The 19984-nt window shown below is 42.3% G+C and overlaps 1 protein-coding gene across 8 annotated transcripts in view; it reads left to right on the top strand.

Moving 5' to 3' along the window:
* LOC142587619 (echinoderm microtubule-associated protein-like 2) overlaps positions 1–19984 on the top strand; it is a 159762-nt gene that overhangs the window by 96999 nt on the left and 42779 nt on the right. For 3 of the 8 annotated variants that reach the window (XM_075698766.1, XM_075698771.1, XM_075698773.1), the window contains exons 6-11: positions 4391–4459; positions 7979–8004; positions 11058–11187; positions 12046–12195; positions 12901–12973; positions 18412–18429. In XM_075698766.1, the coding sequence (XP_075554881.1) occupies positions 4391–4459; positions 7979–8004; positions 11058–11187; positions 12046–12195; positions 12901–12973; positions 18412–18429 (466 nt within the window). Of the gene's footprint in view, positions 1–4390; positions 4460–7978; positions 8005–11057; positions 11188–12045; positions 12196–12900; positions 12974–15898; positions 15941–18411; positions 18430–19984 lie in introns of all 8 variants that reach the window. The other 5 variants (XM_075698768.1, XM_075698772.1, XM_075698774.1 and 2 more) reach the window with 3 other exon arrangements.

The raw sequence follows: 19984 nt of genomic DNA on the forward strand, positions 1-19984 counted from the left end.
GGCAACAGAAATGTACAAACATTCAGACTAGTTAATTGCCTGCTTGAGCATTGTCATTTTATTTTCAACTAAACTACTGTCGAATCTGTTTGAACGAATTGGACGCGATTGCACAATCCAAATCGTGAACACACTTAAAAAACAGGGCCCGATGTAGGTTGAACAGTGGTGAGGTTGATCTGAACTTGCTTGTTATTAGCAAAAACCAACAATGTCATTATTAAACCTCTTCAAGCTAAAATATTCAATCTCTTTAGCTTTCATTTGAGTTGTACAGTTTGTGTTTCACTTGGCTGCAATGGTTAATTCTGGTTAATGGATGAGAAAGTCTTTTTATCTTCCAAATAATATTCACTTTGACAGCATGTTACTCAAGGGCACCTTTTTTGGCTGTTGGAGTAGTATTTGAACAGCCTTCACAGTAGTTGGATGTCGTGCCTGTTGTCCTTGCATATGTTTCATCGTGCATGTTCTTTGTGGGGTGTAGTTTATGTTGTATGATGTAGCATACATGTTGTGTGATGTAGATTCTCTCGCAGTGCACTTATGTTTGCACAGTCCGAATTGGTTGGAGAACCGCTGCATTTTTTGTGGTGCACCATTTTCTAAAGCGATTTTACACTCTGGTCACATTGCGTTATGGTAATCTATCTTATACTGCTACAAAATGTTCTGTCAGTTAGCAGCTGATTAGTGTACAGATTAGTGTCCTATCACAGTATAAATTCATGCACATATAGGGCTGTCATTAATCTTGCCAGTTTGCCAATTGCAATAATTGTTTATGGATTACTTGACATGACAGCTTTGTTGAGATTGAAAAAATATGACACCATAGGCATTGGAAATGACCAAAGTGAAACAGTTTTGTAGGTATGAGGAGCTTGTGAGAATTCTGTCATACTGAGCATTTCTAAAGACTGTGTTGAATGCAGCTATTGCTTAGTGGCATTAGATAAGCATGGTTTGGCTTCTTCAAAAACCTTTTTTGATTGTGCACATTTTTTTGCAAGGTTCTCGACAATGACTGGCTTTCACATATGCTGCTGCGCTTGGCTTGGAAAGCTTGAAAATGAGAAAGAAAAAAAAAATGGCTTTTTGCTTTTCATGCAGCGCTTGCTCAGATGTTGGCCGTAACACTGCATGTTTTTTGCAGAACTTCTGGCGTTTCTTTCACTGCATTTTGCACCAATGTACTATCATCACTAAGAGTTTGTGAACTGTGGTAGCTGTGAGGAAAATGCATATACCTATATTTTGGGTGCACAGCCAAAACTGGGTGGTGTCCAAAAATATATCAGGCTTTTCTTCCACTGCTCGTTTTTGGCGCCCGCTCTACCATTGCCCTTCTGGGCTGGCACCACTGGGTGGGTGCGTCGGAATTCGCTCCAAAAGAGGCGCGCCTGTAACTTCATAAATTTAATGCTGTGCAAGAAAAATCGCCGGTCGCTGTGCATTTCAACTGGTAAGCGCCAGAATCCAGCTTTTGTGAGACAAGCGGGGACGACTGCAGTACGCTAGATTCATGTCCTTGGAAAATGTGGCACACAGTGCTGTAGCAACAGTAGAACACCACTATCTCGGAGGACCTAACAAAACTGCTGCTCGTGAACAGGTTTACTGTGGCGTACCGAAGTTGTGAAGTCTGTAATCAAAACACTGTTCTGTTCGCGCATCAATTTCTTGCACTGTTTTACTACCATGAGCGAGCGACATTGCAAGCAGGAGTCGTACCTACGCTTTTGTCCCCTTCTTTCAATGCTACATGCCGTTAACTTACGTTGTGCTGAAGGAGCTACAGCTCATGGAGTGCAGTTTGAACACCATCTGTTGAAAAGTATGCAGTAGCCATTAAATTACAGTACTCATGACTTGCCAGGAAATCCAAGGAAACCTTTTCCTACAGCTACACTGGTTGGCAAACCTTAATGTGATGATAGTACATACATGCCATGCCTGCATGCACACACACGCATTGGATATTATCTCACATCATAGTATAATGCAAGGCATCCACAGGACAATTCTAGCAGTTTTTAACCGCTGACACATTTAAAGTCCTTATGCTATATATTGGTAATCTGGTAGCTGTAAGACTTTTATTTTTATTTATTTTTCAGCATCAGATAGCACATTCGTTCTTGGTTGGGACCTTACCTGTTTTGACCCTTGTTTCTAACTGTTGCTGAAAATTTTATCCCTAGATTCGAATAGTGTGCTGATCCTCGTCGTCTTTCTGAATAAACAGCTGTACCGTATCTCAATGTTAAATGTGTGTCTCAATGGTCGCTCGGTGACCACTGAATGCTGTTTTCGACCAACAGGCTTGCTAATTCAATCCTGAGCCATTGTGGATGCGTTCTCTTGAATGTGGAGTGCGAAACGGGCGTGTACTTGGATTTGGGCAAAAGTTGAGGAGCCTTAGATCATCAGAGTTCATCCGGAGCCCTCTACTATAGTGTTCCTCATAGCCCACAGTTCACATGTGGGACTTTAAACCTCAGTTATCTATGTTGATCATAGCCGTGCAGTACTTCATTTCTTGTACAAGGGGATGTATGTGTGTGTGCTGAGGCATGGCATGGATTCATACTTGCACTGAAGCTTCCACAGCATTTACATTGGGCACAGAACCATGACGCCTTTGATGATCGTAACCTTGCTGCTTAAAATAGGTCCGTGCAGCCAAAATTTGGCTTAGCTAATCGGCAAGGTTTAAAAAAAAAAAAGTTTTTCTTTACTTAGCGCCAGAGAAAATGTGGTGAAATACACATGTATCACAAAAAACTTCATTGGTTGCTCTGAAAAAAAAAAAAAAGGAAAAGCACAGGAAAAGAAGATAGTGGAGAGCAATCACTTTTGTCGCATGCACAAGATGGCATAGCAAACTGGCTGACTAATGTGGATTTCACTTTGCTGCAAATCAAATTTTGCAGAAATGCCTGCTTAGCAAAATGTGTTGTCTTTTTACATAATATCTTTGTGAAAACGTTGCTTGTAATACTAAATAAATTTATACTTAGCTTTAAGGCATCATGATGTCTGGGGAGTGCCAAGTTGAAACATTTTTTTGCCTACAGATGCCAGCCCCTTCCTTGCACCATTTCTTTTTTTGCTTTTGGAACAGCATTGGAGAAACTACTCTTGTAACATCGAGTTGTCTTGCACAAATTTTATTCAGGAGCCGATACACATTATTTCAAAATTGGTTCAGTTACCAATTGATTCTACCAATGTTCAGTGTGGCTTAAAAAAGCGATTAGTCATTGCCTGTGCACTTACTTCTGCATAACTTGTTTGTTTTATTAATGACATTGAATACGGTGCAAGGAAGAGGGTGGCATGTTTCTTACTTTGCTAGTTTCATTTACAAATTTGTGCACTAGGACCACCTGCAAGCACTCACGCCACTAGGCTCCTTGTACCATGAACTTTGGTTTTATATTTTTGAAATGCGCCAGGGTGGTTGTCTGATTCGTGCCAAATTATGCATTTTATATCTTTTATTAAAGCTGGCACATATTTTCTGCCAGTGGTATCTTCCTTCTTACTAATCTTTAATTTGCCTTGTAAATGCCATCCACTTCCCACTTCTGGATGTATATGCAGTTGCCCTTTGGCTAAATTTACGTATTCTAGACCCCTTACTAAAATGTTTTCGATGCAACTGCAGAAATGGCACACAATAGCTTGGCAGACATTTTATGCTGAGCTTGTTAGCAGTACACAACTGCTGAGCTTCAGCAACATTATATAGTCCGAAAAACCTATTTGTTAGGGAGGTGTTAGTGGAGGTTCAACTATATAATAGTTTTGCTAGTTTCATCGGCACTACATTCATCGGATTAATAACCGCATCTATGATAACTGCACGTACAACAATCCTAAGTGTTTTTTTTTTTTTTATGTGCCTGGAAAAGGCTGTTGACAGAATGAGCTGCATGTGCTAACAGTTAACAACCCTGGTGCGGCATTAAGCTGAATAAATTAAGGTGCACAATGCTCGTCCAGCACTGTGCGACCAACACCCAATGCAGAAAATCGGTTTAGATGGATACATCTCGTGTGCGTTCTCTGTGGGGCATTTTGTCTAAATTGCGGGCATCCCCAGCCTGCTTCGATGTTTGTTGGGCATCTGTGAAACATGCTGGCTTAGGTCCTAGTGCACAAGCAAAACCAGCTGTCATTTTTTGGTGCTTTGCATTTTTCTCTCGCTTAACATCATCTGCATGGCTTACGGTAGTTCTGGCTTCTCCTGGCACGAGCGCCACTTGTGCACACATATGTTTTTTCTCTTTTGTATGCGTTTGTATGCGCGTTTACGTGTGTTTATTTCCCTTGCTGCTGACCTTCTTTTTCTCCCCCACCTTCTCCTCCTGCTCCCCTGTAGACGCATTGTAAGTGGTTCCATGTACAATCTGCCCATGCGGTCTTCCTCGGGGACTCTCTATAGACATGGGTAAAGACTGCCAAACTGCATGACTGCATCCAGTGGGGTGACTGCGGGACTGGTCTGAAGGCTCCCCGAAGGGCTCACGGAGAGGGGAGTGCCAGTAGCCGAGTGTTCTTGCATTTTCGGTGTGGACGGGTTAACTGTGGGTGGTCTAGCATTATGCCGTGTCAATCAGTATTTAGGATCAAAGGGTATGGTGTAGGATGGATGTAGCTGTGCGTTTGAGTAACAAATTTACTGCGGCATTAACTCAAACAAAAATGCTAGACCTGAAAAAAAAAAAAGGAAAACGAAATCTGCAGACTTAAGGGGCTCCTCCAGCTCAGAACTGATTAACTGCAACAGCTGCAGGCTCTTGTCGCAGACAATGCCATCTTCGCGAGATCAAGTTTTTCACAATGCATGCAATGTTTTCCTTATATGTTGCAGTGTTGCTTGTTGGGGCCTCTGAAATACGTACACGGGCACTAGCATTCTGAGAGTCTGTGCCGTGTGCAAAAACCTACAGAATTCGCAGTGGTTACTGTGGCCATGTCCCAACAGCACACTGCTGCAGAGACGGGAGTCGATATTTCCGTATTATTGGTAGTCAAAATTTTGTTTTTTCTTCATCTTATTATGAGAGTGAAGATGAGGTCGGGGCCTAACGATGGCACTATAATTACAACTTGGTAATAATCACCATAATGGAATGGAATTTGATGGATGGATAGACGATTGAACATAATGAAGCCAGTTTAGAGCTTTTAACTGCTGCCACATTTAAAAAAGAAAAGACACGAGAAAAGACAGGCTATGTCGTGAGCCAATCCTGTTAGTTCATTGATACAAATTAAGTTACCGTAATGAGATAGCTTGACGAAGAGGATGACCTCTCATGGCTCCCTTCCATGTATTTAGAGGATGGCACTGTAAGACGCTTGCAGTTCATTTAGTACAAGCTTCTGAATGCATTGTTGTGTCGTTGTAGTGGTACTGACAAGTAATTAGTATGCTTAAAGTTGTCTAGCACGGTAGTGGTATGTTTCAGGCCACTTTTCATTTGTTAGCATTCAGCAGAGGCTAACAATGGGCTGCACATTTTGTAAACTGATGCTGTCAGGAATGTGCATTTGCATGAACGCATCTGCACTTGGAGGCTCTTGAGACATGTGCCACGCATGGCAGGAAAGTGAACTGCACAGGCATCTCTCCTTTCTTTTTTCTTGCGAGTCGTGTGCACATTCCTGGGAAGCGAGAGACATCTTTTACGGCTGTTTTAGGGACGCCAACTGTATTTTGAAAGCTGCTCGCTCTTTAATTTGATGAAACACTCGCACTGGCCTTGACGTGGTAGGCTTTTGTCGAGGAGTCTTGCATGAGAAGACCGTCCCGCATGGTGGTGGCAGTAGTTGGTGGTGGTTGTAGGGGTGGTAGTCTGTAGACTTGTACTATACCAGTTTACTTTGGCCCCAACTGGTTTGCAGCTGATGTAGTTGTGCGAATACACGAACGTAGCTGTGTGCTCTTGTTACTGTAAGGCTCTGAAGGAAAGCAGACACTCCAGGAGAGCTTGGAGGAAGCAACATTGATTTCTGTGATTTATAAACCATTTTGGACCTGTTTCCGTGGCCATATCCTGAATATCCTTACTTTCTTGTGAACAACAAAAGTGTCATTTGCTACATGTAATTGTAAAGGAGCATGTTACACATCATTTATAGCTTGGGAATCAAGCATGAAAAGAAAATGAGGGCAAGAGAGAAGGCTGGACAAATGCTTCCATGCTTAAGCCCCTCACCAGGCCCCATTGGAAAATGTTTCGTTATGTACTAGCAGTTGTGAAGCGCCATCTGATAAGCATTTCACTCCAACAGTTTTTCAAATTAGTTCATTATTACTGCAGATAGGAGAAATTGAATTGCCACATTGCAGTGCTGCCAAGGCAGACTTCACTGTCAATATGAATACTGTCCCCCTTTTCCTTGACTAGCACCTGCTGGTGGCATTCCTTCTCAGCCTTCTGCCATTCTAGAGCCAAGGGACCGTGGCACGTTCACGTCGTGAGCTCCACCTACGTTTTTTTGTTTTTTTTTCTTCTTTCTGCTATGTGGCATACTCATGATTGCAATATTGTGCATCCTGCATTGGTTGGTTTACCGAGCTCATGTGAAACAATTGCTGATGTTGCAGGCATTTGTGCGTGTGACCACAACTCTGTTGCTGGAAGCGCAACTCCCCCAAGAGGAAAGGGTGTGCAGGCTTCTGTTTGAAATTTCATCGGTTTTCACGCTGTGCAACAGTTTGATACTTTGCAGACACAATCATCAACGTATAGTCTGTGCACTGTGCTCGTCTATTTGCAATGCCTGAGGGGGCCCTTAGAAGTGCTCCAGGAGAGCACTCATCCGGTATTCTCTCTTATCCTCGTTTTAATGTCATGCTTAATTTCTTAGCCATGAACAAGAACCAACTCACCCGCCGCGGTTGCTCAGTGGCTATGGTGGTGGGCTGCTGAGCACAAGGTCGCGGGCTCGAATCCCGGCCATGGCGGCCGCATTTCGATGGGGGCGAAATGCGAAAACACCCGTGTACTTAGATTTAGGTGCATGTTAAAGAACCCCAGGTGGTCAAAATTTCTGGAGTCCTCCACTACGGCGTGCCTCATAATCAGAAAGTGGTTTTGGCATGTAAAGCTCCATAATTTTTTTTTTTAGGAACCAACTCGTCCAACAGTCCATTTTACTAAGGTACACTTCCCTTACTAGCGAAACTTTTATTTTGTAGTTTTCTCCCTCTCAACTCTTCTTTTCTCGAGCATCTAACTGTTTATGATGTTTTTCTCATGTTTACTCCCCTAGTTCGGAGTATTAGCTGTCTGTGATGTTGTGGTTTACGTGGAACACACTGCTCTTTTAGCCTTGTAGGGCGTAGGTAGACCAGCAAAAGATTGCTCGATTTTTCAGGTAATGCTTGCGCGTTTACAACACAGTTGCACATGTGAGATGATCCAACTCTCCTGTGAGCTCTCTGCGCACATATATTAGGCAAAACATACAACACAACTTCACATTGGCAAATTTAAAAGTGCTTCAGTTGCAACATGTTGGGGCCAAGGTTTGGTTTGGTGTTGAGAGTTTTGTTGTTTTTGTGTTGTGGGTTAACACAGGCCTACCTTTACGGTTATTGGGCCTTTTCAGTCTAACACTGGACGTTTCATCTCTGTTTTCTTGGGACAGTTTCTTTTGCAAGCTAATTTTGTTCTCGTAACCATTTTTCTTTCTGACTTCGTGTCTGCCTATACAGCAGTGGTATGCAAGAAATTTCTAGCGAACGGAGTTCATCTATGTAATCATTTATGCAGTGTTTAAAGACTCACCTCAAGCACTCAAGTTAAGTGCGTGTTACTGTCCTTAGCACATAATGGTTAATGATTATATTCATGCATAATTTCTTGAAGTTTACATGCATATCTTATTCCTTGATTTTGCCGAGTGTTTGTAACGAACATTGTTTTTTTTTCTTCTTTGCAACTTTGTTTTTCAGCACGAGAGAGGCCCAGCTCAATACAGGTAATTCACGGTTTACTGGATTTACATTCTTAAGCTTTATTTCTATGGATGGTCCGCAACATATTTTGCAACCTTGTTGTCTTGCGGGGGCTCTCATGTTCTGTGCTGTTATTAGAATAAGAGCGTGCAACATGTTCTCCCTACCATTATCTCAACCTCATAGTGAGGAAGGCCACTGAAAACTTTGGCATTGCGAGAGAGATACGAGAGAAAAAATAAAAATGGATTTTAGCACACGTGGCAAATCTCCCGAAGTGATGGACAGCGACTTGCTGACATCCCGGGAGGGAAAAGGATGTAGTACTATACTCATTGCATTGTGCCCGCTTAAACATGGAGATCAAGTGCCAGTAAAGAGGGCATATGTAACAATGGGAGTAACGTTAAGCGGTAGAAGGGGAACGGACTTGTCTTCACAATTGCCCCTGCTGAAGAAGAACGATTGATTCGTTACAATATACGATGCATGTGGCAGTGATGCAGTCTTGCTTCTATAGATAAGCCGTGTATGTGGGAACGAAGAGAGCCCTGCAATGTGGGATATTGCTGTGCGTAGGCATGCAGAAGTGGCTGTGTGCTATTTTTCCGTACACTGACTGGAACGGTAATCTTTGACGGAAAAGCTTTTAAATTTAACATAAGCTGTTATATTTCTGTGATTGCCATAATTCTGCATGTGGGCTTGTGCTCCTAAGTTGCTCGCTGAGGATGACAGCCTGCGTTGCTTACACTGAACCCGATTGCAGTGCTGCCACCTCTTCGTGTGATATTGCACTGTTCAGGTCGCCCTTTTGGAATAATAGCATAAATAACAAGGGTAGGAAAATGCATTCGAGGGGCAGTGGTGAATTGGAGGTAATGAGAAAGCTAATGAGAAACATTGAGAATTCACATGTATCAGGTGAATATGAGAGAGACAGGACAGCGTTAACTCTTTCCCTACCATGCCCATTGGGAATGGTTAGCCTGCCAACGATGATTTGAAACGCCATTTTCGATACCTTTTGCACTGCTCACGGACCATCTGGTGTACAGCAGCAGAATTAAACTTTCATTTATTACACAGTTCCTTTATTTCCCGCTCAGTGGTAAATTTTTAATGGGCTCCAGTGATGGACGTGCACTCATCCGAGTGGAAAGCAAAATTGGCCGGCTCCGGAAGGGGCATGCACGCTCTGAAACATGGCAGATCTTGCTATCCCGCTGCGTCAGTGGCTACTTTTAACGAAGGATCAAGCAACAGCAAGTCAGATGATGCTGCCTTTTCGTCTGATTCTGAGAGTGATGAGGATGCAAATCAGCCCGGAACATGAGGGTGCACCTTTAGTTTGTGCTCCTCCTCCAACCGAAGCCATTCAGCACTAGTCCGCTAGCAAGGAGACATAGTGAAACTGCAGGAAATGTTACGACAGCAAAATGTGGCAGAAAAGAAACGTTTACTGCAAGACTTGCAATGTTCCCTTATGTTTCACATCGAGAAACTGCTTTGCTGCATGGCACGGCTGAGGGCTTCCAGGTAAATTTTTGTAGCGCAAGTAGTTTTCAAGGAAAAATTTTAATATCTTTGTAGATATGGCTATTAGATAGCAAAACATTTTGTACATTTCAAAAAAGATTTTGCATATTTTTCTGGATTCAAGCTCATCTTTACAATTTTTATTAAATTTTAATCCACAATCTTGTGTTTGGCAATTTAAATTTTACACCAAAGCTGTGTATGGCTAGGATCCCGGGTGGCTTTTACATGTAAAACCCCACAATTATATTTTTTTGGAATTCCGGAATTCTTTCACATCTATCGCAAGAAAATGGCTTATACCCTATAAGCACTAAGAACTCGTACCCCTGTAACCAAGAAAAAATCCAATGGCTCACAGCCTCATAAGGCAAAGGCTACAAGCGCTCAGCATAGTGAAGCCGACAGTGTTTACATTCTTTGGAATCACGCATACAACATACAGAACAGCATACGTTTCGATAAAGAACAAGCTGAAAACAAGCATCTGAACTACATAATTGATGATAAGGCACTCGTGATAGCAATACGAAGCACGTAGCGTTCCTCGCATACATTTCCCGGTGAAAATTGCTGTTGCAGAAGCTACCACGGCGATGCCAGCTTGCGACAAGGGGGGCGACGTCTCTAGCATTTCGTATATAAAATTACCAGCCTAGCAACTGATTTCAGTGTTGTTACAGCACCACTATGGGTGGCAGCATGCTGTTACATTTACCATTACTCCCATTCTTACCATTACTCTAAAATCAAACTGCTACCATTACTCTAAAGCCATAAAGCATACCCCTCTCATCAGTTGTAGTGGTGGTTTTCAACAGCTTTGCTGGACATCCGCTTTCGCAGAGCTGTGATGGCGAGTTTTTTTATGACATAAATATTAATAAAAGATGCATGCCTGAAAAGTGGATTTATTCTGCTTTGGTTTCATGTATTGTATAAAATTTTGAATGCAATAGTTTCTTCAGAAAAAAAAAAAAACCTAGTGCAACCTACAAAAAAACTGCCATTTTCCCCACGATAGAGAAAGAGTTAAAGAGCTGTGGGAGAGATCTTTATCTTTCTATGAACTTATTTCAGCCCACGCTGATGTTCAGCTGCTTATGAAATTATAGCACTTACGGCAGCTTGTGAACAAAGTTCATGTGCCTGTGTGCCATGTCTCAAAGATTTCGTGCAGCTCTAAAGAAGCTGATCATTCTGAAACGTGTGTGTTCCTAAGACAGCCTTTAATCACAAAACTTTTACTTTAGCAAGCTATTGTGCCTGTGCTACCATGCCCAAGTGATGCTTAAGGAACCTTGTTGTTGAACATTTCTTGGGATTAGGATGAGGCAGAACGCTTAGGAAAAACCCACCTGATTTGGCAGAAATGTGTGATGGTTCAAGACATCTTTGCGTGTGACTGTGAATCGACCAAGTTGGCAGTTTCTGGACCACTGCACAAGGCATTTGAGGCATTGTGTGCACCTGTGACTACAGTCTTGTAAGAAACTACGTGTGCACTATGACAGCTTTGCAAAATCTGTCAACGCAGAGGATGGCACTGTGCGAATGTACCTGCGTGGCCGCCCCATTGTGATGCACATTCCAAGCGAGCAGCTTCACGACTACAGTCTCATGAAGGTCAACAGTGCGCCATCGCAGAGGCTCAAACTGGAGTGGGTGTATCCTTCACCGCGATTTGTGTGAGCAAGGCGTGCCAGTTGGTTTGCTGGCACTGTAGGTTTTGGTATGGTCTCTTGCGACGTCACGTCACCTCCCATCTCCGCATTGTGTCTTGATGTGCCCGCGGATGTGTCAAGGTTGTGGCCCGTCACGGCGAAGAAGTGGCCGTAATATTAAGACCACATAAACTCTTTCCGCAGATGCTCGCTGAAAGAATGAGCAGGAGATATTCAGTTTCTGCTTCTCGCTTATTGTCCTGCAAGTTTGAGTTCTCCGTCGGGGTCATTTACAGCTTGGCAAACTCAAGTCTTGCAATGTGCAGCTGCCAGCAATCTTAATTGCACGGTTTATGCATCTCGGGCACATTGGATGCAGAACTGTGGATAGCAGAATTGTGTTGCATTACCTACATTAACCAAAAACTCTCAAGAGCTGCGATGGTTTGCTACCAGTGTTGGCAAAGTGTAATTGCTACAGGATGCTGGTTTCGTATTTAATCCTCAGTATTCTTGAATATTGAATCACAGTAGGCTTAACTATGCAGTGGCATAGCTGTTTTATTCTAGGGGACAGTCTCACACAATAAAGTCTTTGCTTTGGCTGCGGAAAAAAAAAATATCCTAGGCTAGATCTTTACGTCAATACCTACATTTTGGAAAATAGTGATGCAGTTCTTTTTTTGTTTAAGTTGAAGTCCATCTCAATTTAAGTGTTACCCAGTGTCTTGCAAAACAAGCATTTGTTTAGGGAAGGAAAGGGGGAAGAATGGTAGCTTGAGAATTAGGCGTGGTACCGCCTGCCGAATGTTGGCTTCCCTGCCATTGCCTGCACTCCTTGGGTTCTTGACTCGAGGCCAGCTACGGGTACCGGGGCCGCGACTGTCGGGCCAACCTGTTCCTCTTGCCCACGGGCGAGATGGTCTACTTCATAGCGGCCGTGGTGGTCCTCTACAATGTGGAGGAGCAGATTCAGCGGCACTACCTGGGACACACGGACGACATCAAGTGGTGAGCACATATTGGAAGGCTTACGTGGGGTGCTGGGTCTGATTGGTTACTTGGCACGCAAGACTTCCTGCCAGTGCCGAGAAGAAGAAGAATCAGGGGGAACTGAGGGGCTCGATATTTAGTCGCGTAACCGAGCCAAGTCATGCATGAAAGCCAGCAAAAGCTGGCTTTGCTAGTGCGAGGATGAAGCACAGCTTAGTGGAGGGCTCTGGAGTAATTTTTGCCATGTTGGGTTGTTCAGTGAGCATCAGAATTTAAGCCTATGAGCACTTTAGTGTTGTGCTTGCATCAGAATGCAGCCGTACTGGCCGGGAATTGCACCCCTGACCTCATGCTCGGCAACACAACACCATAGCCACTGGAACATTGCAGCATTGTTTTTTTTCTCTTTCTTTCTTTTTCTTTTTTCTTTTCTCGTAGTCAGCAAGACGCACACAGTTGTGCCCTTGCCAGACACTCAGGGAAACACTCCCAAAATTACATTCTGCAGAGGCAAGTGCAAAAATTGGCAAGTGCATATCTGCAGATCAGACAATGTATAAATCTCGCCTCTAGCAGCTTGGCTTTTTTTTTTTAAGTGTGCAGTGATTCATTTAGTTCAGTTCCTTTGTAATCATGTACATGTGGGCCATCTGCATATTCAGCATGCAACTAATAGACAAGTGGCACGTGCGCTTAAATTTCTTTTTCTCTTCTATATTCCAGCCTTGCAGTCCATCCAAACAAGCTCCTGATCGCAACAGGTCAGGTAGCAAGTATAGACAGACGAGAGAGAAAGGTATGTCTTCTTTTTTGTTTCTTTGAGTCCTAGTAATTTAAATCATTTTTTTCTGCATTCATCAGTACATTCTGGCTTGTTTTATTGAGCACGTTCACATTACACAAGTTTACAGTCAAATTTTTCTGTACCAATACCACACATTTGGGGTGCACTCGAACTTAAAAGGAAGCATCAAATCAAATTGATCATTGTTTTCTGCCTGACAGAAATGCGGACACGAGTCTGCAAGAAAAATACTTTTTTATCCACTGTCCTGAAGTATTTAAAGCACTGTGAATTCATTGAGCTGCCTAGGCAGCTCAATGAATTCACAATGCTTTAGATATTTCGGAACAGCGGGTAAAAAAGTATTTGCAACTAAATCACTGTACAACATGTCGTGCTGCTATCTCAAACCGATTGAATACATAATCACAGTAAACAATCATCAATCACGGCAAGCTGGCATTGCAACAACTAGTATTTGAGCACTGTCTACAGACCAAATTGAGTGGTTTTGGCACGTAAAACTGCAGAAATTAATCAAATGGCCAAGAGGAGCTGCTGGCTTGTTCTTTTTATTCTCCAAGGTTGCATGTCCCAGTAAACAGCTGAATCGTAAAATTCCACATTAACACCGATTACATGTTAACGAATTAAAAAAGTGGTGTAAGGAAACTTTACATGTTAAGGTCCTTTAAAATGACATTCTGTCAACACCTCAGACAGTTAGGGGATTTGACTGTGTACTGTTGAAGGATCAGAAGAGAACATGTGACATTTTACTCATCGTCTTGCAGCTTATTACACTGTCTGCACACCAACCTCATTGTGATTATATACAGAAGAAACAAAAATCGACAATAAACATGGTGCAATGAGATGAGAACAATAGTTTTTAACAATTGAATGAGAATAAAATGTGTGATCTTGTTGGGAGCTTTGTGAGAGCAGGTTTAACGCACTCGGAAAAATCAAGGGCAGTTCCAAGTGCTCCCCCATTGTAGGCACATCGAAAAATAGTTTTCTTTTGTCGGAGTCGTTGCCTCCCATGTTAAGAGGCTGCTTCACTGTTTTCCCTCGAATTCGGAGGGGATTGCATTGTAAGTGATCACATGGCACTTTCACCCTTCTTGCACCCGCTGTCGGGACTGCTGGATTGTTCCAGGGGCAGACCGCCGAAATAAATTCTTGTCATGCGCACACATTAACCCTCACACATCATCCAGGCTTCTGCTTGCACCTAGGAAATGTGGCACAAAGTTTGCATAGAGCTGCCAGTAGTTGCACCTTGTTATGCAGTCATAATGGATGCCAGCAGGCGGACAAGAAATGATGAATTGAAGAAATTTGCTTATTCAGGTGCTGATAGGCTAGTTGGTAATTCATGACTTAGTTATAACCAGCGCACTTGAAAAATAAATAAATATAGAAACATAAAAAATCAGGATACACAACAAAGCGCTGTATTTGTCCCCATTTTCTCTGTCTCCGTGTTTTTTTATGTGTGCCACTTATAGCTAAGCAAAAAACTTTGAGCTCTTTATTTGGTAATCTTCATGACTGCTGAAGAAACACAACTCAGTGGTGGCTATATTGGCAGTTTGGTTGATGGTTTGGGAAATTTTGGGAAGTTTCGTGCATGCAGATGTGCAGTTATCAAAGCCTGCTGGCTTGGATGAGTGAAAGCCAAGTAGGATATTGTGACTACAAAATGAGATGTGCACTTGAAGCTTACCTTTGAGACGTGGGCCAGAATAGTGTAAAAATATTCCAATCTGTTTTTATTCTGAATCGGCCATTAGCCCTCCACGATCGGCCAAAATGGCTTGGGCTCTGCCCATGGGCTGGACCTGAACCATTATGACCTATCACGGAGGGCTAATGACCTATTTGTAATGAAAACAGATTGGAATAGTTTTACGTTATACCTGCCCAGGTTGTCTGTAGCTTTTGAATTAAGCCCGAGATAGGAGAGTTCCATTATTGTTGCTACTGAACAGTTATGTGAGCTACTTCCAGTTTTGAGGCATTGGAAACATTAAGCTTCTAAGAATTTCAAATGTTATCTAAGATAGCAGACTCTCAGCTTTGCTACCCTTGAACGCTTATGGGAGCTGTTTACAACTGTTAGAACAGATTGGACAGTTTTTCAGATAAGCTTTAAATGTGGTAAAAAAAAAAAAAGTTCCCCACCTGGGTGTTACTTTTGAAAGAACAACTTCGAACGCCTCTACAACCAAATTACCTGTATAAAGTTTCTTCTGTATGAGGGTTCTGTCGTGAGGTGTGGGGTGCATGACCTTTTGCAATGAAGTGACCTGTATAACAAACGATATTGGAGGCTCCAAGTACTATTTCATTATAAAGGCATTCGACTGCATGTAAAAACTGTATGCAGCTTAAGCTAAATTAAAGCAATCTCAGTCCTTCTTCGTTAAAGTGCTTTTAGTGCTAAGCTACCGTCGAAATAGTGCCATTGTATGCTTCTTAGTAACTAATACATTGCTTTTATATAATTGCTATCACATGCTGCGCACTGCTGCTACTGCCAAGCACATAGTATGGTGTGGTGTGCTCTTAAGCGATGAAAATACAGCAAACTGTCATTATATAGTTTGTTTACAATTGAAGTGAAATTGCTTTAGAAACGTGTAGTTACAGCTATTTAGGCACATTCTTTTTATTTCACAGCTGCTGTTTGAACTCTGATTAAACTGTCATGACACTTTGCATTGGTTCAGCGATAGTCTCTCCGTTTTGGTTTATTTACTCGTTTTTTCACATTCACTTTGTCAGTAGCTTGCAACATGACAAAACTTTATTGTGACCACGTGGTCATGAGCATCCACGGAGTCTGCAAATGAACTTCGTACATTGCCTGATAGTTTTAGAATGGCGTACTGCAAAGTGACAAAGCTTGTCCCCCAATTTCGAGCACAGAACCGGCGCACAGAGATAAGGCCAGAGGAAGAGGGTTTTATGGTGAGTTATCAGGGGCACTGGCTTTTTGCAAAACGCAATTTCCTTTTCACGCATTTTTTTCCCCCTTTGTTCGTGGCTCGTCATGTGTGCAGCCTCTGTGCACCGTCATTGTCACGTCACGTCACGTCACTTCACTGCCGCTGCCGTCACTGTCACATGCATTCTTGTTGGGATTTTATTTTTTTCTCTTGCGAGCCGGTCACATTACCTTATTGTACGCACCACGCTTCTGTCGTAAACTGCACCCCGGGCGTCTGAGTGCTGCTGCATGACTTGCTCTCGTACGCCGACACGCAGCCGAGGCCACCGTTTGCAGTGGCACTCCCGTGCAACTGCGTTAGAGCCTTTCACAGGCCACAACAAAACTACTGACAGCATGTATATTGACCCATGCACATGTCATTATGGGCACAACAGCAACAAACGCTCTTTTTCCTCAGCCAGTCTCAAAGGATAACCTTCTAAACATTTGGCCTGGTGACACTAGCTGTAGATGTACTTGATTTTTCATGATTTAAAAATAACAGTTGCCTCTTTTCCTTTTCTTTTTTTTTCGTAGTCACCTAGATGTGCTTCTTGAAAGTTTCTTAAATTCAGCACCACATATTTACTAATTAAAAGTTCGGATCAATTTCTGTTAGTTATTTTTTTTTGTGAACATTTTCTGCACACAGTGATAATTTTTTATTTGAAAGCATGAAATAACAAGAAAGATAGTGTTGCAGAATAATGTGCACTTGCTTGTATTTACAAGGGGAAAATAAAGGGCACAGACATTACAATAGCCAAGATGGTGCAGAAGGACTTCAACCTTCTCTTCTTCAACATTGACTGACACAATGTTTTGATCTTCATTCTTGCAGCATTACCTTCAATATTGAAATAGCCTTCAGATATTGTGCTGCAGTGACATTGTTCACACTTCATGTCTCCATACTACTAACATTGCAAAACCTCCTGCACATCACTGCACAGAACATGCGCACTGCTTCAGCACTTTAGCTTTTAATGTCATCACATTTCGTTCATTCTCCTCCACATCTGTGGTGAGTTGCTAGCAGTGTTTACCTCAATTTCACAATTGCGTAGTGTTTGTCTCCTTATCATTGAAGGACCAGAAAAAAGAATTAGGTCTGTTTTATAGCTTCATCGAACGCAAGCAGAAAGGATTAACGCCTTGTCAGACTTGTAGCTTGAAAAACTGGGGCACAAGCAACTGAACGGGTGTGCCGCTGTGCAGATCATTCATGGTTACCTATCTGAGTGGCAGTCTTGAATTTGTCTTGTAAACAAATCGTTATGTACATTGGAGCTCAACTACCTATGTGTTGAGCAGGAGGCATTTCTAAAGTAACTTGTTAGGCACAAATTTCACGCCCAACCATGCAAGCACATGCTCAACAGCTTTCATCGAGCACAACCTAAAGCCAGTGTGCAACCGAGACCTCACCTCTCGGGGAAAAAAGAAAAAAAGGAAAGTTACCAGCAGACAAATCCTAATCAAGCACTTCTGGATGTAGTGTTGCAATGATAAAATACAGTGTAGCATCAATGTGTACTGCTCCAATTTCAGTTTGTTTTGAATGCAAACCAACTTGTCTTTAGTGTGCCATACAATTATGCCAGACATGCTCTTAGAAGATTTTTAGGGAAGGAGATACGGATTGTCGTAGTGTAGTAAGAGAGGTACGCAGTGAACACACCATTGGGTGCAGGCATTTTGTGGACACCAGAGCACACACAACATGCATCACAAAATCCAACAGCATTGCTATTTCACTAATGTCGGTTGCACTCTCAAGAACCTGACTTTTTGTTTGGAAAGCAAGTGCTTGCTTCTTAGTACAATCACTTTCAGGTCTCTACAGAGTGACTGTGCTGAACATGGAAAAAGTCCGCTGTGTCATACTGTGTTACAATCAATTGCACAGAAAAAAGCTTTGTGTTAATACGTGAAGCTTCACAGCAACTAGTCTAAGCAACTGAAAAGCATTTTCAACAGCTGTTTTTCAAGTGTAACAGCGTTCTTGGCTTTCAACAAAACATAGGCACATTACCGTAGCTTCCATTTACACTGCACCAAATTGTTATTTGATGCGCTCCCGATATTCTAATGAGATCTGAAGTTTAAAAACAGAAGCACGTGTGACTGTGAAGATAGAAATAAAGGAATGCATTTCATATGTTTTTTTTAGATGATTGCAGCTATGATTTCGTGTTGCATGCTAAATGGTTGCAGCCACTTTCAAACATATCTGAAGTAACACTAGTGGATTCACTGATGACTGCTGCTACACAGGGGCACATTTTGCTGAACGTAGCTGCCAATCTGTAAGCCAGTTCAAATTGTGGTGCAGCCCCCAAATGTGAAGTACAAATAAACTTCGGACAGACTTTTGTGCAATGCGGCTAAGATGTCTCTTTTTTTTTCTCTCTCTTTTTCTCTGCCTCGAAAACCACCCCTTCTATAGCCACGTGTCATCAGCCGGGTAATTAAAAGACATTTTCTCTGGTGCACACTTCTTTGTCCCCTGCATCACCCTTTTCTTTACGGCCGTAGCCTGCACACTTATATCCTGCAAGGCGTAGTTGAGTGCATGAGGTGAAGCATGTCTGGTTGTTGAGTTCTTCCATATGATCTGGCACCTTATCAGCCTGCCTGCATAGTGCTGTCTGAATTATGAATTTATGTTCCTTGGGCTATCTTTTTTGTTGTTAACGTTTCTTAAGGATGTTACACTCACACATGCTATGCAGATGGGGGAGGGCATTATGGAACTGTTAAACCATCAATATTCATTGCTACGCCTCGGTGTGCATCCCTGAATTTGAAGAGGTAGTGCTGCCATGAAGTAATAGAGTTGAACCACAACTACACACCTGTTCTTGTGCACACCTGGTCTTTGCCTGAACATACGTAGATGTGTGTGCGTGTGTGTGCGTGATGTAATGGCGTGCTTTCTGTTTTGCGGCTGTGCTGTTTGCCTGTAGTAGACTTCTGTCTGCTTTAGGGCTGACTGCATTGTGCTGCATAGCATCAGACTTTGAAACAGTTGATACTGACTCGTGTTGACTGTATTATGTATTGTTCATCCATTGAACAATAGGTGGGTACGATAGTGTGATGCTTATTGTACAGTTCACTTGAGTGTAAACTAAAAGGGCTTTGGGCCTGTTAGAAGAGTGCAGTTCTTTAAGTCAGTAACCAGATGGTAACTGTGAGAATGGCTAGTTGAGCTGCTTGCAGTGACTGTGATGCAAGTTTTGGATGGCCTTACAAGGTCTGTCACCCTGAATGAGTGGAGCCAGGACTGCTTTGCCTGAGCTTAATTCGTAAACTCATTGTAGCTGATGATTGCTCCAAATTTTTTTTTAGGTAGAATTGATTTAATTCCAAGAATAATTTTTAATTTTTTTTAAATACTAGGCTAGAGTCTCGCATTTGTAATGTTGTGGCAGTTAGAGTTGATCTATGCTCTTGTAGGATGAAATATAAATTTTATTTTGAAATATTCAGTCTAGTCTGTCATTCACAGCTGCCAACTTTTAAAACAAATTTTTCTCATCAGTATCTTCTTTTTCTTGAGTGAATGGTTGAAATGAAGAGGTGGTTAACAAATGATAATAAATTTATTTATAATTGGGATGATAATAAGTCATCTGGAACTTTTTCTTTATCCCTACACATTGTTCAGGCTGAACAATGTGTAGAACAGGTAGCTTTATTTTTCACTGGCCTTACTCATTCTTGCAATGGTGTCTGTATATGCAGCATTGATGACAGTTGGTCCTTTTCTATGGCTGGCTTCCCTGCCTGAGGCATAGTTGTAGAGCCATCCTGTGTCACCAAGCATGTGGCAGCTTGTAGGCTGGCCACCAGGGCAGTAGTCTCAAACATGTTACTTGTGCAGTATTTTCTACCATCTTCACCATCTCTCAACAACTACGCTGGAGCACTCAACCTTCCTCCATGCTTAGCAATGTTCTATATTAGTGAATTTTGTTGCTCACAATTGTCAGCTTTCAGTTTGTTGCATATGCAGT

The sequence above is a fragment of the Dermacentor variabilis genome, chromosome 7 (genome assembly GCF_050947875.1).
Source record: "Dermacentor variabilis isolate Ectoservices chromosome 7, ASM5094787v1, whole genome shotgun sequence".
NCBI lineage: Eukaryota > Metazoa > Arthropoda > Arachnida > Ixodida > Ixodidae > Dermacentor > Dermacentor variabilis.